This window comes from Phascolarctos cinereus, unplaced genomic scaffold, assembly GCF_003287225.1.
Source record: "Phascolarctos cinereus isolate Bilbo 61053 unplaced genomic scaffold, phaCin_HiC Scaffold_5;HRSCAF=322, whole genome shotgun sequence".
Lineage (NCBI taxonomy): Eukaryota > Metazoa > Chordata > Mammalia > Diprotodontia > Phascolarctidae > Phascolarctos > Phascolarctos cinereus.
The window spans coordinates 468,075,114-468,101,320 of NW_027555958.1; the positions used below are offsets into that span (position 1 = coordinate 468,075,114).

General features: G+C 42.5%; 1 protein-coding gene across 3 annotated transcripts in view; it reads left to right on the forward strand.

Annotated features, from left to right (window-relative positions):
* MIER1 (MIER1 transcriptional regulator) overlaps window positions 1–26,207 on the forward strand; it is a 66,351-nt gene that overhangs the window by 18,347 nt on the left and 21,797 nt on the right. For all 3 annotated transcript variants that reach the window (XM_020993017.2, XM_020993021.2, XM_020993020.2), the window contains 5 exons: window positions 6,335–6,493; window positions 9,918–10,047; window positions 11,455–11,519; window positions 17,251–17,323; window positions 25,401–25,552. In XM_020993017.2, the coding sequence (XP_020848676.1) occupies window positions 6,335–6,493; window positions 9,918–10,047; window positions 11,455–11,519; window positions 17,251–17,323; window positions 25,401–25,552 (579 nt within the window). The remainder of the gene's footprint in view (window positions 1–6,334; window positions 6,494–9,917; window positions 10,048–11,454; window positions 11,520–17,250; window positions 17,324–25,400; window positions 25,553–26,207) is intronic.

Below are 26,207 nucleotides of genomic sequence, written 5' to 3' on the forward strand. Positions count from 1 at the left end.
CATAGATTTAGGCTTGGGATTGACCTTGGAGGCTGTGTCTCTAATCCTCTCTTTTTTACAGATTGGGAAACAGAGGGCCTGGGAGGTCACCCAGGTAGTAAGTGGCCAAGGTGGGATTTGAGGTGTCCTCAGACTTCACAAGGAAATGATTTTTCCACTGTACTGTTTCCATGTCAATTCGAAGAGCTATTTCCTGAAAGTCCATTTGCTTATCCAAAATCCTACAGCTGATTCCATTGCAGGGGGAAGTGGGGGGTTATTGAGAAATTATATCTGACTACCTTCATTTCACAGTGCCTCATGGTTACGTGGAGCACCAGCCACATTTCATTGTTATAAACCTTGAAAAAATAAAATCTGTTTTTAGTTCATTTTGGTCCTAGTGGAATTTTAAAATACCTTTCAGGAATTAAGGATTTTTTAAAGGAAAAAGTTTTTTTTTTCAAATGAAAATAAAAGCTCAGCTATTTCCTGGAGTTCATGCTGAAGCAGTTCAGAAAAGAACTGTTCTATAAAAGTATACTGTTGGGAAAGCTAATGAGCCTGTCATAGAATAATAACTTATTCAGATGACCCACACTGGAGGAGAATAGGGCTAAAGGTTGATTTCATTCCCTACAACCATTACCTCAGAGACTTCTGAAAGGGGCTACAGGAACTGGAGACATTTGATCAGTTTTGTGTGTCCGGTTACATAGCCCTGCCTCACAGAGCTTCCCCAGTGTGATGGCAGAGGGCGGAAATCATTTTAGGTGGTAAATCCCACTTTAAAATGGAGGGGGAGGGACGGAAAATGTGAAAGACAGAGTCATGTAAATATGGTAAGTGATAATAGTTGGTAATCCCACATTTCCTATTATTTCAAAATACGATGTACTTCATTTAATAGTGTATACGTAACTGCATGTGCTGTCAGTTTTGCAGACAGTCGATTTTATGCATTCATTTATTCCTTTTCTCTCTCATCTTTTTCTTTTTTTAATTTCCATTACTACTTCCAAATGGCCCATCCCACCAGCCCTTCCTGGGAGAGAATGATTCTGGAGAGGAGGATGGCAGAGTCCCACAAAGAGGAAGAGATGAGGGGGTGGGTCTGACCTTGACACCCACTTCCTCTTCACCAAAACATGGGTGTCTTGCCGCTTTCCTGCCTCTCCTGTCTGGGTCACCTGACCTCTGAAGCAGGTCTTCACCTGGAATCCAGAAGTTTTTTTTCCTTTCTTTTTTAATTTTGGTAATTCTTTCAGTATAATAGGCTCCCTACATGCACACTTTGTTTACAAGCCTTAAGAACATGGTTCTGTGAAGTTGTCCCAAAGCTCCACCACACTAAAGCCTTCAGCAGAAGGAGAACACTGGTGTTCTGGATTGAGCAATGGCTAAACTTGTAGGTTCTCCTTTTTCACCTCCAAGGAACAGCTTTATAACCCAGTGCTTCTGATGAAGTGTGGATTTGGAAGGCCCTTCCAGGTCATCCAGTCCAACCTTCTCATTTTCTGGTGGTTAAAAGTGAAGGCCAGAGGGTGACTTTCTGCCCAGTGTCAGGTGGTGGCAAAGTTAGGATTTCAGACCCAGGCCTTGTAGCTCCAGGCAACTAATTTAATTTTGTTTATGAATTAAAGTGACTTTTATAATATTGGGAAGGCAGCTAGGTGGCGCAGTGGTTTAGTGCTGAGCCTGAAGTCAGGAAGGGTGTTCGTCCTGACTTCAGATCCAGCCTCAGACATTTACTAGTTGTGTGACCTTGGGCAGGTCATTTAACTGTTTGCCTCAGTTTCCTCATCTGTAAAATGAGCTGGAGAAGAAAATGGCAAACCATTTCAGTATCTATGTTAAAAAGAAAAAAAAGCCTCAAATTGGGATCACAGAGAGTTGTACAGGAGTGAAATCAACTGAACAGCAACAATCAAAATACTGAGGTCTGCATTTTTCCTTTAAAAAAGGATGTGAACGATTAAACTTTCAGTTCATGGTTATAAGTTCTGACATGTAACTTGGAAGAAAAGTAAAAGTACTTCATAGTGAGCAGAGCTCTGGTGCCCACATACAAGTAGCTGTTCAAGCAGTCCTCATATGTTCTGTGGTGTTAAGTACATTCATTGTGGAGTTTGAAACGGTTTAGACGAAAGGTGTGATTTTTGACAGAAGAAGCTCAGTACAGATAAGTATGTTTTACTATGAATCACAAATTTTACCTGCCACAGACTTAATTTTAAAGAATAAAATTGGCGTATTTAACGTTTTCAAAGGATGGTTTTTATGAAAAGTAGATCTTGTTGATGTCACCTAACATTTTACATCCATGATCTGATCCTCACAGCACAGGGCGCAGGTATTATCCTCTTTAAAAAAGGAACCGACTCAGAGAGTTCAGTGACTCATGCAGGGTTGCAGAGAGGACTTGTTGCTAACTGCAGTGTCTGTTGCACCATTGCATTGAGAGGGTCGATTTTCTTAACCCTAGGTTTTTCTTTGTAATGATCATTACTAGAAATAGCTTATAATGAAGGAGAAAAAAGGAAAAAGGCAGGAGTAAAAAGATCTACTTCGTATTTACATCTTTGAATATCGCCACACCAGCACATTTGTAGAAATGAAGAAGGCAGAGGTAGATTGGGTGATGAGAAGTATTCCCGTGGCCAGAACAGTATCTTTCTCACGTTATGGTATGGATGGGCTTTTTAGCCTAAACCGCTTTGGTAGTTTGGACCCCATGTACACGGAACCTCCTCATGTCACTCTTTGGCCTGGAATCATTCTGTTGTGTGAATTAGCAAGCAGGCATCGCAGCGAGGGCCGGGGCAGCTCATGCTTAGTTCTCCTGCTGTTCATTGTAACCGTATTTTACCTGTGTTTGTGAACCAGTTGTACCTAAGTTCTGTAGGGATAAGTTCATAACAAGTGTTGAAACATTTGTAAAATTGTGGTGGGGTTTTTGTTGTTGAAAATAGGAAAATCTCCCTTTGCCAACTGATTTTCATTTACTCTCTTCTGATTTTTATTTACTCTTTTCAGATTTTGAAAATCAGATTCATAATGAAACTGATGCACATATTGAGCTTTTTGAAAGCGTAATTTATCAATTCAGTTGAAATCTTTCCAGTTTCCATGGCTATCTTAGTTGAATTCATTGTTTTCAAAACATAAAAGTTCTGGAACTGTTAACTGCCACTGACTCTTACTTTTATTACCTGAGACAAAATAAATAAAAACCGGCATTTATTTCTTCATCTGAAATTTAACAAGTCCCATCCCCCCCCAGGAGGAACGTAGGCCAGCGCACATTTCTCTGGCACACTTGGTGGTTGGCAGAGCTCTTTTGATACATTCTCTTGATGCATCTGATTTTGATTTCTACTCTGAGTAGGATGTAAAGTGGCCAAACTTTGGGTTATGGGAAGAGCCCTCAACATCCATCTCTTGAGGGAAGATTGCAATGATACAAGCATGGTTTTTTTCCATGGGGGAAAGCTAAAAATCTCATTCAGTGTATTCTTGAAATTGTCAGCTTGGGTGGACAGTAGCACAAGGCTCTGCCTTCTCACTGTGGCATTTCTCGTTTAAACTGGTGGAGGCTGCTGGTCATTTGTCAGTGCTCAGAGTGCATGACCCGTGTGAGAGAGAGGTCCCTGGGATGGGCATTAATGCAACTGTGACAGTGAGGGAGTTACTTGCCTCTTTGTCTTTCAAATGGCCATTTACCTCATAATCAAAGGTATAGAAATGTGTGTGTGTTTAATGTTTCTAGTCCCAGGTGTTAACTGGGAGCATCCCTTAGCAGAGGCCAGAGCTGTTTCATCACCCAGGGCTTGTCCTAAGGACTTGAAATTTAGACTTGGGGGAAGTAGCCCATACTGTCAGCTGCCATGCTGAGCCTCATTGCTGTTGGCTCGACAGCCTTGAGTGAGCTGAACTCTAGAGGATAACAGTTTAAGATGTGTAAGCCCCCCCCACCATCCCCCAGCACAAACTTGCCTTACTGTGAAACATTATACAAAAGGCATCTTGGTGAAGTGGGAGGGGGCCTTGAACTTGGAGGCAGCTAGGCTGAGCATAGAGTACTGCCCTAGACATCGGTTAGCAAGCTGACCAATCTCTCTGGCCCTCAATTTCTTCAACAGTCAAATGGCCATACCATTTTCCCAGGTTTTGTTGTGAGGACCAGAGAAGTAATGTCCATGTAGCACATTTCAAACTTGAAAGTCCTATTGACATGTTGACACGGCTATTATCATACTTCCCCAATCAGTGAGCAGTTTTATGAAAGACTAACTTGCACTTTCATTTTCCTTCTGATAGTTGGATCTGGGAAAAGTAGGAGGACACAGGGACCTAGAAAAGGTCGCCAGGCCTGGAGACTCTTAGTCATCGTCTTTCTCCATAGTGACAAGTGATGACTTCGACTGCCAGGGATAGAGTGTAACAACCAAAAGCTTACTCCTCCTTCCCCTCAAGCATTTCTTCTCTGTTTACCCTTCCTGAAACATCACCTGTATACAAAGAAGAGATCTTCATTTACTTCTCTTTTTATGAGGGCCTTGTTCCCAGACATGCCCCCTCCTTTGTAGTGTCTTCAGGTGTCCTTCCTACGGGAAAAGCCTTCACCAAGAATTCTATCCAGCCTACCACTGTGCCATCTTTAACAACTGGGGACGCCTTGGAAGAAGCTGTGCCCTAGGGCTTCGCCATCTTAGCATCTCAGTCAGTTTTAGAGTCACCAGTAACTTTCTAAGTAAATCTACTTGGCTCTTCCTTGTTCCTCACTTGCTCATTTTCACACTCCCAATATACAGCGATCACTGTTTTCCCTCCTTAAAATCTTTCTTTTCCATTCATTTTCCAACCCTGATTTTTCTGTCCTTTGTATCTTTCTGTACCTTGCCCCCATTTTTTCCCCATCTCCTTCTCTGTCCCATGGCTTAGGCCCTGCCCTTAATGCTTTTACTTTTTATATATTTCCTATTTGATTCTGAACTAAATGCCCTTTGACTCTATTGACATCTCCTGCCCTAACTTTAGAACCTCTACTTGGTCATCTCACTGACTTAAAAATGAGCCTGTCGAGACTTGAAGTCATCCTCTTCCCCCCTTCTCATCTCCATTTACTGTATGGCAGGCCTGTAAGAGTTTGGGTTTTTCAAAATCATTCTTCTTGCCTTTGTCCTTCCACATTTGATCCATCATCAGAGTCCTGCAGATCCTTCCTCTGCAGCATGGTGCTGTGGAGTCTGGGCAATTGAAGTACACTAGGCTGGAAGCCAAGAACCCTGAGTCGTGGTCCTGGTTTTGCTGCTTCCTATCTCTGACCTGAGTTAAATAAATGCCAGCTTGGTTTGACCAGGTGACCTCCAAGAGCCTCCTGGCTTCTAATTCTTGAGTGTAAATGTGCACAGTTCTCTCCCTGCAGACTCTGGCAGAGGCAGCCTGGGACCCAAGGCCCCATGGAAGCAGCCTGTGTGGCTGCAAAAGCCCAATAGCCTCCCCACCACCTGCTAACTAGCTACCACCAGTGTGCAAGAGAGCCAGCCTAGATGTCATAGCAGGCCTTCCTAAGGCACTTGCAGGAATGTGAATGTGCTCAGTGGGTCGTACCACCATCATCCCCTCCCCTCAGCCCGGATTGCTCGAAACAGCAGGATCTTCCATCTCACCAGGCTGACTTCCATCCCCTCACAGCAGCTGGCTTCTAGGACCACAAGCCCTGTGGAGAACTGACCTGGCTGGTAGCTCTGTAGGCGCCTCTGTTACTGCACTACCACCACAGCCCCAGCTCCTGAAGACCCCAAAGAGGGTCACATCAGAAATCAGTGGCATTTTTACCAGTGGACAGACACTTTTTACCTCCATATTCACCAAAGCCTAATTTGGTCTCACGTTAACTTGTGCCTAGATTCATTCGTTTTCTTTCCTTGCAGATGTGTCCTTAAGTTTTATAAGTGGATTCTTTCTTCCTGAGTAGATTAATCTGTACAAGGGCAGGGGCTTATGCCTTCTAATTCTTCTGCCGTACCCAGCACAGGACCAACTGCAGAGTTCTTCATCAAAGAAATCTTGACAGTTAACTATCTGGCACATACTTCTCTGCATTAAAAAAAAAACAAACCAGTAGTCCTACAGTGCTATTTAACGTCTTGTTCTAAGTAGTAGGAATTGTTCGTTAATTTTCTAGAATTAGTCTAACTATATTTAAATGTATTTCCCAAAGCTTGCAAAAATATTTGGAGTTTGATGATGTGAACATTAAGGCAGCCCCTCTGATATTCAGCTGAAGTGTTTTATCATGTGGCCGTGTGAAATGTGGATTCAGGCATTAACTTTGTGGAATGTTCCACAGGAAGGTGATATGCCAATTCACGAGCTCCTCAGCCTTTATGGCTATGATAGCGCTGTTCAGCTGCCTGAGGAAGAAGAAGAGGAGGAGGAGGAGGAAGAAGGGGAAGATGACGAAGATGTCGACAATGATGACAACAGTGGATGTAGTGGAGAAAACAAAGTGAGTAAATGTGTGTGACGTGACGGCAGCTTTTGATTGCAGGTCACGCCAGGTGCTGAGCTTTAAATTAAGAACTGATTCAGTGACCAGAGCATTAGCATAAACTGTGAAGTGTTTGTAGAGGATGTTGCTTAACTTGAATGGGAACTGAAGAAATGACCCTCACCGCATGTGGTGTGTCAGTGAGAGTGACTGACTTCAGCTCAGTGTGTCATATGTGTTGGGGTGCATACAGGTGCTTGGGAGCAGTAGTGGAGACCGTGCAGGGCCACCTACCCACGCCCTCCGGGCACCTGTAGGCCATACCTCCTTTCCTTTCCCCCCTTGCCATTCAGGAAGACTACAAGTTCTGTCTTCCTCACTGGGAATTTCCTGTACTGATCATGACAGCACAGATCTTGACCTTCTCCCTTGGCTTCCCTTCCCTGTCCTTTTTTTTTTTTTTTTAAACAGATGAGCAAACAAGAGCGGGTTTCACTTGGCCCGGTTACACATGAAGGAAGGAATCGATGCAGCTGCAAGGACTTGAAGCCGGGTCTTCTGACACCTCTTGACCTTTCTCTGTTTGCCCTCCACATTAAACAGCACATTTGAAGGGCCTGTTCTCTGTTCTGTGCTAGGCTCTGTGAGGGGTGTCTGCTGAAATGTTGACTAGTACATGTGGTTCCTGCTTCCGAGGAGTTTTCAGCCTGATACGGCCGAGAGCCTCAGTGAGACAAGAGTTTGGATCTGTCTGAGCCTCAGTTTCCTCATCTTCCTTTTTAGAGGGGGGCGGGGCTGTGATGATGGAACCTGTTTGTACTGTGGTCTTCTGGTGGTTGTTGTGGGGATGCGCGAATTGTGCTCCTCTGCCCTTTGCTCGCGCCCTGCTGCTGAGGCCTGCTGAGTCTGCCTTTGCACCATCTCTTGTATGCCCCCCCCCTCCTGGGACACTGCTGCTACCCTGGCGGAGGCCCTCATCACTGTGCCCCTGCACTGTTGTGGTGGCTGCTGCTTGATGTCTTTGCCTCAGGTCTCCTCACTCTAGCCCCATCTTCCACTCAGCTGTCACATTGATCTTCCCAAGGGATAGGGAAGATTATCAGTAAGCTACAGTGCCTCCCCATTGCCTCCAGTATCAAAAACAAACTCTTCTGTTTGATTTTAAAGCCCTCCGTGACCTGGCTCCTTCTTCCCTCTCCAGTCTTCTTACACCACCCTTGCAAGCGTGACTAAGTCTCCCAACTCTGGGTATTTTCCCTGGCTGTCCCCTGTGCTTGGGATTCTCTTTCCTCATCTCCATCTCCTGTTTCCCTGATCCTACCTTCTGCAAGAAGCCTTTCCCAAGTGATCAGCCTTAATGCTAGGGCCTTCCTTCTGGGGTTAACTCAGTTTATCCTATCTGTGTCTTGTGTTCTGCCTTTCATTGTAACCCCAGTGCTTGGCACATGGTAGGTACCTAATAAATGTTTGTTGACTTGATCATGACACCCATTAGACTTAATTATCTAAAATTTCCCAAAGAGAGGACCTTGAACTAGTTCTTCAAATGTAACATTTCTCTTGTTAGGTTTAAAAAATGATAGACTCTTCTGAACTAAATTGGAAAAAATGGGCTTCTTGTTCTAACAGAAAGGGTCCTGGGAAAACTTAGTGGCAAGAGTACAGCTTTAAGAGTCAGAAAATGTAACCTTTTGGCCTGGCCGCCTCCTGCCTTGCTCAGTTATCATATAACTTTTCTTTGCATTTTCTTCCTCTTTTAAATGGATTGGACAGAAGAGCATCTCTTCCAGAGATTGGTGAGAATTAGTAAGAAAATATGGGAGAAACTGTCCTCCAAGAGCATGTAGATACCATCCAAAACCTATTGATGTTATTTAAATTATTTTTAAAATCTAAAAGCCCTTTTAGTTTAGCACTTATACAGCCTCTTTTCATTTAGGTTGAAGCTGTTTTACTTGTAATTATTTGGCTAGTCATTTTCCAAATGAGTTGTCAGCATTAGTACCACACAATTTGCATTAGGCATTTATGCTTTTAATTTTTTTCTCCCAGAGTTACATGAAGTAGGTTATTGGTAGTATTACCAGTTGGCAGGAAAAGAACAGAAGGGCCATATGCCACCGTGGCCAAGCTTGAAAAACAAGACAGATTTGGACCAGAATCCTTAATGGTACCGAACTCCCAAACTCATATTCTGGCCTCTCTAGTATGTTGGTTGTTGATGCTGGTTAAATAGCGTTTAAATTGTTCTTTTACTGTATGCTGTTCTAAGCGACTTGCTTTTGTGATAACATCACTTTTTAAATATACAAAATAACTTAAAGTTTATCTTGTTCTCTTGGTGTTCAGTCTAAGTATCATCACTTAGTAAACATTGCACCTGATTTTTTTGAAAAGAATTAGAATATAAAGTATGTGTCACATTTAGTAAAGCTTTCTGGTCTGTTTTTATATTTTCACAAATGTCTTATTTTGCAGATCATTTGCTATGAATGAAAAGACACATATTAGGCATTTACTCTGTGCCAGAAACTGTCCTATGCTCCATGAATACAAGTGAAAAGGACAGGCATGCTCTCAAGGAGCTTCCATTAGGGAAAGGCCAGGCCTCTGGGAGGTGGTCATGAAGGGAGAGTCACTGAGGTGATGAGCTGGAGAATGCAGTGGGCCCTTTCTTGAAGTCATGGTCCACTGATGCAGTTAACTCATTCAGAGAAAGGAGGTAGAGGAGTCAGGTTGGTAAGCCTGGCAGATAACGAGGTGGCTTCGAAAGATGGCTGGATGGGATGGAGACAGAGTAAAACATGGTCTGGTGTCTCACACCAGCCAGTAGAGAGAGGCTGACTGCATTATATACACATTTATCACCTCTCGAGGCCTGTTTCTTATAGATGGGGATGATAAAAAAAAGGTGGGCTTCCATCCTACTATCTGTAAAGTCCTGAAGACAGGCCCAGAGAGGGCCTGGCATCTGGGGATTATCTCATGAACCTCCCCAAGGTTTTTACGATGCATTTCTGAAAATCAGATCCTTGTTCTGATAAGGAGATGAGGTGCACTGAAATTGACCCAACGTGTAGTGGGGGCACTTTTTCCTCAGAGCAGTCTGTTTATTAAGGAGCGCTTTCTGTCCTGGATGTCGCTGACTACGGCTAGGACGTGTAAGAGTTGTCTTTTAAAACACTTTTCTGTTGTTTTAGTTTTTCTTAGGTTTACTGCCATTGCTTATACTAACTTGTTTTTCATTTGTATGTCTGTCATGCTGACTTTTTGTATGTTGTCAGTATGTCTTTACAGTTAATGAAGGCAAGCCAATAGGCTATATATGGTAGCATGTATAATAAATGAAATGGGTTAATTTTTTCTTTAAAATTCCAACCCTGTCTCCTACAGTGAGTCCCCATGATATTTTAAATAATGCTCTGATTTTACTATGCCATAGGATAACATAAAGGATTCATCAGGCCAGGAAGATGAAACTCAGTCGTCCAATGATGACCCAGCACAGTCTGTGGCTTCTCAGGATGCCCAGGAAATAATCCGCCCACGTCGATGTAAATATTTTGATACAAGTAGGTGATGTTTCGCACCAATCTCTTTGGCTTTAGTGTAATTCAAGGTAAATGCCTAAAATGTTCTGACTGTTGTGTTCAGTTAACATTTCATCGTTTTGGGAGTTTCTGATCCTGTTCCACATGATTAGCCGAGTGGAGATGACAATCCTGCTCATTTCCAGGCAGCTGTAAAGGTGCAGCCTGGTACAGAGCAGCAGCTGCTACGAGAACATGAGCCATTTGGGGACGAGAAGGGGCCTCCTGCCTGCAGCAGTTCAAGCACAGGGGCTGTGTGGGAAGGGGCGCTTAGGCAGTGACAAGAGGGCCAGTGAAATGCAGTTGTGGAGGGCATTGGGTGCCCACTACAGGCTTTACTTAGAAACGTCAGGGTGGAGCTGCTTCTTCCTGAAGGCAGGAACCCCCCACCCCCACCCCGGACATGGTCTGAAGCCACCTCATCCAGTGTGTGGAGCCCATTTATTGAGTCACCTATATATGAAACTCTTCTGGTGGATGCAACAACAATCTGGGTCTTGGAAGAGAGGACCCATGAGGTATCAAGGAGGAAAAGAGGATGCTTTGGCAGCCGAAAGGTTGATGGAATTCAGGGTAGAGGATTGACTGGTTTTGAGCCAGAAGTGACGGTCACTTGATCTGACTTCTCTTTACCGATGAGGATACTGAGACACACCCATAGACAGAGTGTGAAGTGATAATCCAGGCCAGTTAGCAATTCTTTGTTTCTGGTTAATTCCCGAGATGTGTCAATCAGGACTGTTGTGTTTGAAAAACAAAACTGTTTCCGGCTTATTTTTCTTGTGATGGATTACCTGGAACTGTCACCCTAAGGACCATTAGCTAAGTGCCCTCTGAATATAAACCTTATCTAAGACTAGAATTTCAGTTTAAGGGTTTGGTCCTGACTGACTCTTCCAGTCCTGTTTTGGTCCTTTGTGACCAGCCTGGGCCCCTTCGTGCTCCCCCCAGCCCTCCCTCATTGTCTGTTTCTGCTCTCAGGACCTGCTGTCCCACTTGCCATGTCTGCAGTACCGCTTCCCTCATGGGACTTGGACTCCCGGAACCTTTGTCTTTGAGGCTGGGCTCAGGCGCCACCTCCTCTCCTTCCTCCTGAAATTACTGCGCGTATTTTTCTCTGTGGCCATGTAGGGTATCCCCTCCATATTGGCAGAGGCCATTCTGACTCTTTGCACATAGAACACTCTTTGGATATTTTTATAAAATGCAATCTTGGGTACATCTAAATAGTTGATAGTAGATGTAAAAATACTTAGAAGTATGTTAAATTGATCTTGCCAAAAAGAAAGGTGCAAATTACTAAAGAAAAACCTATCTGCATTGCAACATTGTCTGGAAGAAGTCACTCAGTCTTTTTGAACAATGTTGATGTTTTGTTCTACATTCTAGACAGTGAAATAGAAGAAGAGTCTGAAGAAGACGAGGACTACATTCCATCAGAAGACTGGAAAAAGGTAGTTGGGGTCCCCTTGCTCTAAAACCAGATATGTCAAATCACACAGCAGATGGGGATCGGGATTCTTTCAAAATATGTGCATTAATAAAACTTGGTTTTAGACTGTCTTTAATTTTGAGCGACTTCATCGCTCTTTCCATATGAAGACCATTCTCTGTGATGTTATTTGTGATGTAGAAGTGAGCCTATGCGAAATACGTGCCAAAGTAGTGCAGAGATTTGATTTTCACCTTGGAGCCATCTTGGCCCATGATCAAGATGACAGATTTCAGATAACACATTTTAAAAGAAGTAAACAGTTACAGAATGTAGGAACTTTATATAATATAGTGTACATGAGTAGGATGATGAGATATCACGGATTTTCTGGTATAGGCCCAATTTGATGGAAAAAAAACCCAGTGTTTAATGAAACTTTCCCACAAAGCATATTCCCTATTTTTAATTCAGAAAATATGACGTTTGTGGTTAGGGGCTCTCTCCAAGAGGTAAAGCATATCAGAAAGGGAGGGGATCCCGTGGTCATCTCATCTAACCCGTCCTCAGAAAAGAATGCCCGCTACAGCCAGACTCCCACTGAGGGGCGGCTCACCACCAGCCAACGAAGCCCATTCTGCTTTGGTGAGCTCTGGCTCTTAGCACGTTTTTCTTCATCTGAAACTTAAGTCTTCCTCTCGTCAGCTTCCACCCCAGGTCACGGGCTCTGTCCTCTGTCACCTTGTTTCCCTTTTCTTCTCTGAACTGAATATCCCCGATTCTTTCAGCCTATCATGTGTCATGGATTCAAGGCCCTTCACCATCCTCATTGCCTTCCCTTGGCCACTGTAGTTTATCGACATCCTTCTACTCCAGATTTGGTTTAACCAGGACAGAGTATGATCCCTGGAAGCTCCACCTCTCAGTGCAGCCCCAGATCACATTCACCTTTTTATCTGCTCGATCCTACCATTGGCCCAGTGAGCTTGGAGTCCGCTAAAATCTCAGATCCTTTTTAGCCAAGGTTCTGTCTAACCAAACAGTAATGATAAGAACCTCCATTTATGTGACATCTCTTCTGCACCAGGCACTGTCCTCAGAGCTTTACAAATATTGTTCCATTTGATCCTCACGGCAGCCCAAGGACGTGAATGCAGTTATTATCCCCATTGTACAGATGAGGAAACTGAGGCACAAAAAGGCGCTGTGATTTGCCCAGGGTCAGAATGGAAGGGAATAAGTGTAGAACATCTGCCATGTGCCAGGCACTGTGCTAAGCACTATTTTTTTTTTAAACAATATTATCTACCTGATTTTCACAGCAGTCCTGTGAGGTAGGTGCTGTCGTTATCCCCATTTTACAGTTGAGGATCTGAAGGCAAACAAGTGAAATGACTGGCCCAGAGTCAGGTGGCTAGGAAGTATCTGAGGCTGGATTTGAACCTGGGTCTTCCTGATTCCAGACTCTGTGCTTTATCCACAGCAGCACTTTGCTGCCACCTGTACTCACCAAGTTACTGTACTTTAGCAGTTGTTTTCTTGAGCCCAAATATAAGATTTGACTTTTATCCCTATGAAATTTCATCTTAGGTTGAAGGACCAGGCCAAGTATAAGAAACTTTAAACAGGAACATTTTGTAGCACATTTATATATTAATTAATAAAGAAGAGCCTTTAACAATTTGACTTAAACAGATATACACACCTTTCTTCTCTCTTCCCTGTTTTACAAATATTTTAATCTTTTTTATTTGAATGATGTTTTATAACATAAATTGGTTGTAGGGAGAACAAGGCTTAGGGCTGGACCCGTAAATCAGAAGATAGCAAAATAAATAAATGATGGTTTTTTGCCTTAAAGGTAGTTTGAAAAAATGGTATTTTTTCACTTTCATTGCACAAGTTTTCATTGGTTTTCAATTACTAGATAGCTAAGTGCAGCAGATTGAACGGCTTTTAAGCCACAATACGCTCCAGTCACTTGGATTTGGTCAAGATCAGTCAAATAGTCCTCATCTCTCTAAGGACTTAGTTCAGCCCCAGGAAATCCTGATCTTCCTTCGTGTTTCCAGTTGGGTGTTCAGTGTGGTTTGGCCCAGGAGCCCCTGGGACTCTTATAAAAGTCACAGAACCAGCCAGGTCATCCCTCGTCGCTGAAAATTGGGGCTCACCTGAGACACTTAAGATGCCCCCGAGCCTCTGCTAGCTGAAGTAGACTTCCCAGAGGATCAGCAGCCTGGACAGATACTCTGGGCTTCCTCTGCCACAAGTGACCCTGCCTTGGGAATTTGGAAGAGAAGGTTCAGTTGTGTGCCCAGTGAAGCTGGGGCTTCCAGACCAAAGGCAAACATCTGTTGGAGTTAGGTATTGGATTCTCTGAAGAGGCAGAGATGTCTTGTGCCTTTGTACAAAATCCTCATGTAGTACAGTTCAGAGCTAGAAGTGATCCTAGTGACCACCTGCTGCGACCCCTACCCAAAAGGGCAGACACACCTGACTGATAAAGGCATGATCCTGTTCCCTGGGTAGCATGGTTTTTCCTTACATCAAGCCTAAATCTACCTCTGTAGAATGACCACACCTTTTCCTAGTTCTAGCCACTGGGACTGAACAGCCAAGCATCCTTCTTCCCCATAATATTCTTTCCTACAGTTGAAGATGGCCATCTTGTGCTCCGCACTCGGCCGGTAAGCATCTGCGCGTAGCTGTTCATCACCTGCTGTGCCCCTGCCTAGATGAGACGTCCCAGCCACCCTGATCAAACACGGCAGAGATGTCATTTAAGCTTCTCCTTTAAGATAAAACAGATTTGTATGGATCTCGTTTGGTTTTAAGCAAGTTGTCTCTTCTTGCCGCCACGAATTGAGTTAGCTTTCTTGCCTGACTATACCACTGGATCATCTTGAGATTTTAGTCCACAAGTGCCACACCCTCACACCCCAGCCAAATCTTTCTCAGAGGATTTTATGGCTAATGAAACCTTGTCCATCTTGTCCTTAGGACGTCAATTTTTTTAACTCCAGCGTGAGATTTTACACTTATCTCTCTCTTAAATTAGTAGATTCATTCTGGTACTGTAGCCTAGGGTACCTTTTGTGTTGTGGTCCCCTTTGGCAGACCAGTGAAGAAGCCTTTGGACCTCTTCTCAGAATCATGTCTTAAAATTCATAGGATTGCAAAGGAGACCAATTGTTGTCAAATAGAGTCCTCAATATATTGTAAAGCAAGTTTATGGACTTCAGGTTAATAACCCCTACTCTAGTCTGTCAGGATCATTTTGGATCCTGACTTCTCATCCGGAGTGATAGCTGCCCTTCCTAGCTTTGGGTTGACTGCAGATTTGATAAGGATACAGTCTGTTCCTTCATCCAAGTCATGGGTTCAAATGTGACCTAGCACAGAGCCAACCACCAAACCCCCAGAACCCTCCACTGGAAACCTGTGATGGCTATCTAAGTCCTGTCCTTCAAGCAAGGCCAGAACCTTCTGACTGCACTCACTTTTAGCCCCTATTTTTCTAATCTTTTCCCAAGAATATAGCATGGCCCACCTTATTGAATACTTTGCTAAAATCCAGGTAAAATACCCCTTCTTCATTCCCATCTCTACCAGTTTAATAAGCCTCCCGATAAAGGGAATAACTTTAGTCTGACCTCACTAAGACTTGATGAAGCTATACTGGCTTTTTGTGACCACCACTTCCTTTTTGCTAATCATCTGTAAGTGCATTCTAGAAATGCATTTCTAGAAAATATCTCAAAACATAGATACCCAGTGAGAACTTTTTGTATAGAAATGCGTGTGTGTGTGTGTGTGTGTGTGTGTGTGTGTGTGTAGGCAGACAGACACACTCCCTTATAAAATTATAATAAAATGCTAGGTTAAAAAAATGATTTTCAGTGGCAGACTGGTGAACGGGGTGGAGAGACCCTGAAATTTATGGTGGTGCTTGTGACAGGCTTTGGGTAGAAAGAAAAATGTCTTTAGAAGTCCCACACTCAGCCTCCACCTGTTGAAAACTACAGGTGGATTGGACAAAAGCCAGTCTGAGCAAATTACAGGCTTTATTCAGGTTTGGTACAGTTTAGAGCTTCCAGGAGTCTGTGGCCCATTTTTCTGTTAAGGAATTATTAAGCATCTGCTGTGGCCATCCTCAGTTAGTGGTGCTCTGTAGGGTACACAAGTGTCTGTTGTGTTGGCAGAGATAAGGCCTCGACACGAGAGGCTCTGGAACAGCAATGCAAGTTACCGGCTTGAGTAAAGTCAAGAATGAGAGGCTGTGTGGACATATGGTCATGCCCATGGCCTTGTGCTCAGCAGCACGCTTTCAGACCTGAACCTGTGTCCTCCCGTCCACTTTAATTAAAAGAGAAGGGCAGAAACGAAGGTGTTTCCATCCTTGCCCGCAGCCTTAGAGTGCTTATCCACTTCTAATTCCTTGCACTTGTACTCTTGTTTGAAGGCATAATTATGTCTTAGTGCATTCTAGGCTTTAGTAGGACAAACACCCGGCCTAGTAGGTGGGATTGTGTGTGTTCCGATATTCACATAGCCCTGTGATCCCATGAAAGTAGATCCATACCTGAGCTGACCATGCAGTGAGGCTCCCTAGGCATTCGCCACAGGGCCTCTACCCAGTGCCCTGGGAGCTTTCCCAAAGATACCAGCTGAGCCTGAAGGCTGGCCACCGCTAAGCCCTGGCTCTCACTATGTGACCAGGCCATCTTCTTTTATGTCTTGAATGACAACCTTTGCACCACTTCCCTTTTATAATTCCTTTTTTATAATGTGTTGCAGTTTATTCACACCCACTTTGCACCTTTCTGTTACCCTCTGGGGGATACTCATTTTTATTTCTTTGGAGCCTGCAGTGTTCTGTGTCTCACAGCATATACACAAATACTGGGTCTTTGTCTCGGGGAAGAGTTTGGGGTCATTAAAAGAACTTTGCAATTTCCAAAAAGCAACCCAGCCTGCTGTCTACCTTCAGTAAAATTCTAGCCCCAACTCATCGTTTGTATCAGCTGTCCAGGATGTCTCAGATATTGAAGTTGTTCTGCAGTTTTAAAGCCTGCAAAGGATAGAATTAAATGCACTCTTAATGTCTTTTCTTCATAAAGCAATCATAGCACAAGGTTCTTAGCATTTTTTGAATCAAGTCTGCCAGTAGATGTATTAGAGTGTTGCCAAAAGCATGGCTGCATGTGAGTTTCCAGGTTCTCCTTTGTTCAGCTATGCTTGTGCATATGTTTATGTATTTTAAATCTGTTTTTCTTATCCACCCTCCCCCCCCCCAATCCTCAGTACAGTATTGGTTGAGTTAAATTTATGATACTGGATTTTCATCATTTTACAGGAATTTGTCAACAATAAAAAATTACCAATTTTTATTGGCATTACATTTATACTGATTTTAATTGCCCGTTGAAAATTGCATATTATTTGTAAATAATCCCTTGACTTACCCTCACCTCATTATTCCTAATGTTTCCATCCAATCATCTGTAAGCACTTAACTATTATTAACTCATTAATTCTCACAATACTCCTCTGAGGAGGGCTTGTGTGTGTGTGTGTGTGTGTGTGTGTGTGTGTGTGTGTGTGTGTTTTAAATAGAAGTTTTATCCACATTTTATAGCATCAGAAACAGGAACCAGATCAGTTCCCCAACAAGCTGGTTAGGACAGAGAATGTGTATGACAGCTGAGCTGCTGGACTTCGTAAGACTAAGACTTTGTTCTTTTTTAAAATAGGAAATTATGGTTGGTTCCGTATTTCAAGCTGAAATTCCAGTTGGCATTTGCAAATACAAGGAGAATGAAAAAGGTGAGTCATAGCATGAATAGCTAAGTAAGTTGTGTGGCTAGAGTTACTTTTGAAAGGATTTAAACTACTTTCTGGTATATGTGAAATCAGATGGGAATAGGGCAATCTCCTAAGTTAATTGTTGTTGACTTATGAAATGTAACTGAATTATTCAATGAAGTGGGAAGGAAGCCACTGTCTTTCAGCTTTGCCTATATAGTAATCAAGAAAAGGAGTGAAACAAGTGTTTTAACCATCTCTTTTTCTTCCTTGAAATTTAAATTGCAGTGAAAATGCTTTTTTATTTTGTGATTTAGATTCCAAATGGATTCTTCATTTCAACGAAAACTAATAATTAGATTTTTTTCCCCAAAAGTTTTCTTTATAGAAATAAAAATTAAATTTATTAGATATTTAGAAGCATTGAATGTTGCCAGAATTAACTGATAAGAAAATATTTTGAAGCTGTATGAGTATAGGGTGATGTTGGGTTTTCAGTATCGTTTTGCTACCTGGTCATGGTTTCCTCTCAAGATCTTTATATAATTCTTGATGCACTTCCAGCAGAGATGCCTGTCTCTGTCTCTGTGGAAGAATACTAACAACCTTAATCGGCGCACTTTGGGGGAGTCCCCAGAGGCCCGGTGGGTCTGTGGGTGTGTTTGCCCGGACACAGCTGGCTGTCTTCTGCCTCCCCAGCAGGATTCACCTTCTCTCTCCCTGTCTCCTGTAGCATTCCCCACAGAAATCTATTTTGCAGCTTAGCTGTTTGGTCAGTTGACAAGTTTTGTGTGAAGAGGGTCAGCACACAGATCAGAATGCTCAGCCACTTAGGGAAGTTCACAGTATTAACAGACTGTTGTTAACCTGTTACTCTTCTTACCATCTGTAAAGGGGGCGGCTCTGGCACTGCCTAATTTTCTTTCTGGCTGGATTCTTGAAGCCAGCCTTAGCAGGTTGGCCAGACTTTGTCCTTGTCCACATCTTTATCAGATTAAGTCACTGACCATAAGACAGTCATTCCCTTTGAGGGGATGGTGTTTATTGTAGGTAAGTTTTTATAGCCACTGGAAGGACCCTCACTAGTCTTTCTTGTAGGTTTACCGTCTTGCCTGAAATCTGCCACTTGTGACTGTGCTATCCAAGTAGTCGGTGCTTTCGTAATGTTGTCATATACTGGCAAAGTAATGGAGGTGTTCTGTAAAACAGACGTTCTAAGCCTCTGTGACTTCTCTGAGGGTCGGGCTGGGTCCTAACAGCTGATATTGGGTATTTTGGGTCCTCAGATGAGGTTCGCTTATTATCTCCATTTTACAAGTGAAGAAATGGAGGCACAGATAGAATACCAACCAACCCTAAGGTCCTTCATAGCTTTCTGGCTTGAAAATTCTCTGGTTCTCTGAGATTTATGAGACCTGGTGCATTTTCACCACACCAGTTCTGCAGGATGTACAGTCAACTGCTCACGTCCATTTAACTAGCTATTCCTTTTTTAGACTCCTTGTAGAGTTTGAGTTTTTATTATTATGTATGAGAGATTTCATGTGTTAGGTGTAAAACATTGCTTCAATTTTGTATCCCAGCAGTAAGTAGATTACAGAATTCTTGTAGTTGAGAAATGAGATCTCATAGAGTATAATTGATTTCTGATTATCCAGTATCTTAATATATCTGTCATAGCTAAATGTTTTGAAAAGGTAAAATTTTTAAATCTTATATAATTTAATCTAAATTTCTAACTTGCTTCTGGATTTCTAAAACAGCTGTTTTTTTTCTTGTGAACTTTTTAAAGCAGCCTTGTAAATATTAAACTATTCATACTCTCTTTGGTCTTTGTTAATGTGTAAATATACATGTTTTTTTATGTCAGATTCTGTAGAGGCTATCCATTTCTCCTGTTGATTTGGATTATTTCTTCTGTATTTAAAAAATATATTTTAAGTACTTGATTGATTGAGTGGATGGAGGAGGGCTCTCTCTAACCCCAAGGGGAATCATTAGATCAAAAGCTACAAAATGTTATTACTCTTGTATTCTCAGGCTTCTTTCCACCAACAGGAGGTTCTACCTGGTTTGAAAAGTCTGTGATTGTGACTCTGAAATGTCCTAGTTATGTGATCATGGACAAATTGCTTAAACCGGTTCCCCCTCAGTTTCCCCAAAATGAGAATAGTGTCACAGTTATTGGAATGGGGGTGGAAAGCATTGCAAATCTTCAAATAGTTAAAATATGAATTTTTTAAATCTTTTTATCATAATTATATGCTCTTTTAGGCTTGTTTCATTTTTTTCCCATCTGGACCTGTGATTTTCTTGCTGTTGGCAGCTTCCATTGTGGAAAACTCCCATCAGTGATGAAAATCTGTAACTTATCGTTAAGTTGCACCCTTAGAGAGAGGTCAGAGGATTTGCCCACAGTTGTATACAGCTTGTGTGGTGTCAGAAGCTGGGGTTGATATCAGTTCTAAGTAGCTGCAAGGCCAGTTTCTATCCAAATGCCACACCTTAGAATTTGTTAAATGTGCATTTCTTTAGTTTCTGGTAAATTTTACCTTGTGCCAGTTTATAGTCTACTGTTTCCTGGTTTGTAAACTGTTTTATCTCCCAAGAGATTTTATACCTACATGATCCTATCTTAGTCAACATTGTTTCACAATGACTGCACTTATATAACCAAATCATACCGTGAATTTGCAAAACAGCTGTTTACTTTGGTTTATAACTTCATTCCTACAGAACTAACAGCTCCCAATAACTTTGCTTCATTTAACGTATCTTCTTGGAAATTAGTTTCTGTGGAGGGTATGCACACGATGTTTTTGAAGGATATTATAAGTGAACATTTCAGAGGTTGTAGCTAAGAAAGCTTTCTCCTTTTTGTAACCTTTGAAATAGGACCAGTACAGTGGCATGGATATAGCATTGCCCAGTAAATAATTGTTGGACGAATCCCTCCATCTTCATAAGAGAATAGTAAATTCGATGTCTTGAGATTACACTTTTAGTGTTGGATGGGGCTTCTGAGGTCATTTAGTCCAACTTGGGCCTCAACAGTATCTTCTCTATAGTATAAGTGATTCCCCCATTCCTACCCTGTCTGAAGACTGGGGGGGGGGTGTTAATAGTCTGAGGTGGTCACTTTGTCTCTGCAGATACCCCCTATTTCCCCTGCAGTGACAGCCTTTCAGCATCACATTCTCCTCTTTTCCCTTCCCCATCTTTTCTTCTCAGGCTAAATATGCCTAGTTCCTTCTCGTAATTGTCATGTTGCATGGTCTCATTCTGGGTGCCTTTCTTTAAGGCATACCCTCGACCTTCTCAGTGATCTTTCTAAAACGTGTCCTGACCAGAGGAGGTCCATACAGTGAATCTGTTGCTTCCCTTCTAGAAATCTGTCTTCATGTCTCTTGAGAGAGAGCACATTATCCTTCGGGACTTGCCATGTCACACTCTTGATTCCTGCTGAGTGGGCAGGCAGTCCATTGAAACCCCCAAATCTTTTTCAGATAAAATGCTCTTTTAACCACATATGCCCATCTCATACTTATGTTGCCATATCTCCACCGTTGCACTTGTGAAGGGGATTTTTGAGATTCGAGTGGAAGCCTTGACATTTGTCTCTTTGAATTTCATTTTATTAAATTAAGCCTTTGGTTCTAGCCTATTGAGATGTTTTTTTTAATTGACTCTCATCAGTTTGGTAGTTGACCTTCCCAGCTTTGTGTCATTTGCAAATTTGATAAGCATGCCATCCATAGTTTTATTCAAGTCATTGACAAAAATGGCCAGTAGCACAGCTTTCAGAACCATCAATGGTTACTCTCTGGATCCTTAGACTCTGCTAATTTCGGATCCACCTAATGGTTCTGTTGTCAGTGTTCATTCGTCTATCCCACAAAACTTCATGGGGGGTACTTTGTTAATAGCTAGATAAGTTAAATCTCTGGCCCTTGACTTCTCCATGAAGCCTTGCTATTTCCTTAGGATTACACCTTCCCTTTTCTAAATGTTCTCTAACATTTAGAGTTGTTTAAATGTTCCCTTTCATAAAATGCTTGCTAGAATACTGCCAAGAGTTGGAGTTACACTCACTGCCCCATAGTTCATTGATGCCTTCTCTTCCCTTTTCCAAAATTCAAACAACATTTGACACACTTTTTTTCCCCAGCAACACTGTGCTATTCTTACCAAACTTTGGAAGATCACTGACCAGGCCTCAGTACCCTAGAATATCATTTATCTGAGCCTGTTGACCTAAACTCAATCTGGTTAGCTAGGCTCTTGATTAATATTCTTCCTATTTCTCTCTCATTTCCCTTTGAGCTATATTTGTACTGTGGTTTTCTGCACCAGAAGATCATTGAGCAAGTCAACTGGGTAAATATTTTTAAGTATCCTCCCTGTAAAAGGCAGTTTACTAGATTGTGAAGAGGCTGACCCAGGCTCTGCCCTCAGGGCACTTGCTTTCTCCTGGAGTGGAAAAGCAGCCAGCATAAGCCTTTGACATAACTGATCTCACTGATCCTGTCACATCCCTTTGAGGTCAGTGCTGAGAATTCTTCAGCAGTAGATGATTCTGGGCCCCTGGCAGGATTTGAACTGACTCCCAATCTAGTGTCCTTCCACTATGCCATAGGTCACAGACTCGGGGCAGCCCAGACCAGATTGAAATGTAATTGGGAAATGTTAAAATAGTAAAACACAGTGAAAAATAGCTCAAGTTAATGTGTGGTTTTCTAACTCAGTACATGGCTGCAGCTGCAGCAGTCTGTTTCTGTTGGAGTTTCACACCAGGGCTCTGTACCATGCTAGTCTCTTTGGCAGAGAATAAATAAGTTAAGTAGCTATTTTTGTCTCACTGTATTATCATCCCATTCTGCCAAAGCAGCATTTCTGTCCCTTCTTTGATACTCCTGTTTTCCCCCAGTATTGCTTTTAAAATATTTTATTGTCCTTAGCTTTCTTCAAATTCTCATCCTTAGTGTTCTGATGCTTTTTCTAGATATATAATGCTTTTCTTTTTATCCGGTTACCTGGCCTTGTGTCCATCATAAATCTTAGTTATTTGATATTTTCCCATGTCTACATTGTTCTTGTTAGACAATTCTCTCCTTTCTTCCTCATCAGAATTATTTTCCTTTATATCTTGACAGCATTCCATCATAAATGGACTGGCCTTGGTTTGTTGAAACAACGTGTTCCATATAAATAGGTCAAAATAAATCCAAGTTAATGGTTACAGAGTTGGGGTTGGGGATGAGATCCTGTGCCTTTAAATAGAAGAGGGAGATGATCATTAGTGATACCTGGTGCAGTTACATCTTATGCAGATGTTTGGCTCTAACTTCTCAAGTCAGAGGTGAAGGGGAAATTCCGGTTAGTCATAGCCATTCTTGAAAGAGCCTCAAGTCATCCGTAGACTGTGGGGAGAGGGGAGGTGCAGTGAGTCCAATAAAGATTCAGCATTAATCCGACTAATCAAGACCATCACATCAACACCCTTCTACTTACTCCCAGTGCCTTATCATGGCACGGGAGGGACCCAGGGTTCTCTGGGTACAAGGTATGAGAGTACACATCCTTACAGGTCCAACCACATTGAAAAGCTTTAGACCGGGAGACTAGAAGCCATGTGTGCCGATTGTCTGTGACAAGTTTTAAGAAGGGGACGCGTGAGAAGGCTTGTCCCCAGGTAGTCATTGTTTTTAGCCGTGTGGCTCAGAGTTCAAATTAAACTAAACCAGGGAGATACTTTCAAAATAACTGGCATTTACCAAAAGAGTTAGATATCAAGACACTAATGAGGAAGAAAATAAAGGCCCTAAGAAAAAATGCAGTCTGTCTCCTCTTGGTTAACCGAGAGACCCAGAGCATGAGCTGGCAGTTTGCCCACCGCCCTGTTGAAGACGTGTAAGATGGGAATCAACTGTTCTCTTCATCTTGGGTCCCAGATTTCTCCCATGAATTTCCCACCCGTGTGGCCAACTCACTACTCCTCAAACTTCGATCCAGCTCTGATGCTTGCTTAGGCTCCCTAGTGCCAGGGTGAAAGAAGAGCCTTTCTGGCATTTCAAGCTCCATCTCTCCAGAGGCTTGAGCCTCTCTTTCCAAACAGATGGGCTTGCACCCCTTCACCTCCCTAGCCACAGTCCAGCCCATCTGGCCTGCCTGCGTGCTGTGCCCTGTTCCGTTTCCAGATCATCCTCCCAACAGTAATGATGACAGCCAGCATTTATGTATCACTCTTTGCACATCTGTCTCATGTGAGCCTCACAACAGCCCTGTGGAGGAAGATGCTGCTCTGATGCCCATTTTATAAATGAGGAAACTGAGGCTGAGAATGTTTATTGCACAGGGTCACACAGTTAAGGAGTAAGGTTTGAACACAGGTTTTCTTAGCTCCAGGTCCAGGACTTTAGGCCACCTCTGGGAGCTCCTGGCTTGTGCTGAGGCTTAGATCAGGTTCTGTTTCCTAGAGGAGGCTTCTCCTGATCCCCTCACTTGTTAATAATCTCCTGCCCAATCCCAGGCAGTTTGTATTTCCTTCACTTTGTACCTGTTTTTCTTTGCCAGTCGATTGTTACAGTTCTTTAGAGTCAGGACCAGTTACTCTCTGCCTTTGTGTCTCAGGCACCTAGCACACATGGCCAGAGATAGAAGTGGTGCTTAATAAATGCCTGTTAAATTCAATTAAATTAAAAACACTTAAGATCACTAACGTGCTTCCCTGAGCAAGTGAAAGAGATTCTCCCCATAGTTCAGATGAATTCACACCACACACTGGACCAACCTGGTGAACAGTCATAGACGCCACCTAGCTTAACAGCCCGTAACTAGATAGCATCGGTTACAAGGGGAGCCAGGCAATAGATTTCTTCTTAGGGAGGTTATCTTCCTCCTTTGTGTTTGGATGTCTTATTCTTTTGGTAAGTGTCAGCTCTTTTGACATTTTTTAAATGTCTGTTACATTTACTATACAATCAAAAGTAATAACAATTTGGAAATTTCTGGAACCAGGAAGGCATTCTGTGGGGTAGCAGTGGCCCTTAGTTAAGTTTCAATTACATGATCATTATCATTATCATAAAATAACCACATGGTTTACTTTTTTGATTTTTTTTCATCATACATAATGTGCACTTTGAGTCAAAACTGGCTTGTTTATAAGGTATTAACAGCTGTAGTCACTGATTTCAGTTGGGCAGGAAAACAAAACAAACTGTGTAGATACAAATAAGATGGCTACATTTTGGAATGCCCTCAAGATTGTCCTGGAAGGTTAGAAAACTGGTGGAGGTCACTGGGCAGTTTCCTTGAGGAAATAGCCCTAGAATTACATTTTAAGAAGAATCTCATTTGGGAGCCATGCAAAGGAAGGTCATTCTACACTAGTAAGACAGCTTAGAAAATGACTTGAAGACGGAAAGGCAAGTCATTGCCTATAGGGTACAGTGGGAAATTGATGATTAGGCCACTGCCTGGAAATGGATGAGATGATGAAAATCAGTGACAGAGGATGCCTGTACTCAGCTCTTAATTTGATTCTCTTTTCTTTGCCAGCATCTTAGGACTAGAAAGAGTAGAAGAAAAATGGATAATAGGAAGTTGAGAATAAGGACACCTAACTGCCTTTGATGAGTTCAACCCAGGATCCGTTGATGTTGTGAATGATTTTGTTGAAATGTTTTTTTCCTCATCTTTGTTGCAACAGAAGAGGTCACTGAGGAGGGGAGGGATATGTTTGGGAGTGAATATGAGGTAAAAGAATGGTAGAGGAGAGGTATTGGCAGCATTTGGAAAGAAGTGGAATTGGAGTGTAGGAGGGCCATGGTTAGACTTGAAAGAACATCCCAAGTTCCTTTGTGTCTGTTCAGGTTACAGATGGCCAGGATGGGCACCAGTGCAGTCCTGAAGTGGGTGCAGGGAAGTGGGCCCCACCCTTGCTTCTAATGCTCAATCCCAAAATGGCCCTGGGAATTGGGAGTAGAAGACAAATGTAGGCTAGAAATATGGAATAGTGTGAAATGGGTGTAGGAATCCATCACTTTCATTTTTTTGAGAATCAATTACTTTTCTATTTTATGTCTCACTACTTCAGTATATGAAAATGATGACCAGCTTCTGTGGAACCCTGATTACTTGTTGGAAGATAAAGTGATTGAATTTCTTAATGAAGCATCCAGACGAACAGGAGATGAGAAAGGGGTAGAAGCAATTCCTGAAGGTTGTCACATAAAAGACAATGAGCAGGTACGTGAATGACTATTAACTAATGAAAGCACCCTCCCCTCCATGTAATCTTACTGACAGCTATTAAATGTATTCTTGTCCTTTTCAGTTTTTGTTTTAAGTGCACAACAGTTAAAGAATCAAACTGCTCTCGACTGGGGCCGAGAATTGGAGTCATTGACCTAGGACTTTGCCTGTTAGGGATAATCTCATCTTGAATTGATTGCTAAAACACTAAGATAATTGATAGTTTAGGTGGAATAGCAGCCGTAACATACATTAGATACGGAAGTGGTGCAAGAGTTTGGCTTTGGGGGGGGGGAGTTGTTTCTTGTTTTGATCTTCTTGGTAAAGATAGTTTTACTTGCAAAGCAATGGGATCACACTAATAGAATCCACAAGTACGCCTATAAGGTGGCATTGATCTTGAGTACAGATGCTAGAGTTGTAAAGTGTGTTCTCAAGATGATCATATCTGCTTTTTCAATTACTAAGCTCTTCTGATTCAGCCCAGAGATGGAGGGTGTTGTTTGTGGAATAGCCAGAAGGCCGGAGTCACTGGGTCGTAGAGTAGATGGAGAGAAGTAAGATGTGAGAAGACTGAAAAGGGAGGAGGGCGCCAGGTGGTGAAAGGATTTGAACACCCCTCAGAAAATTTTGTATGTGATCCTGGTGG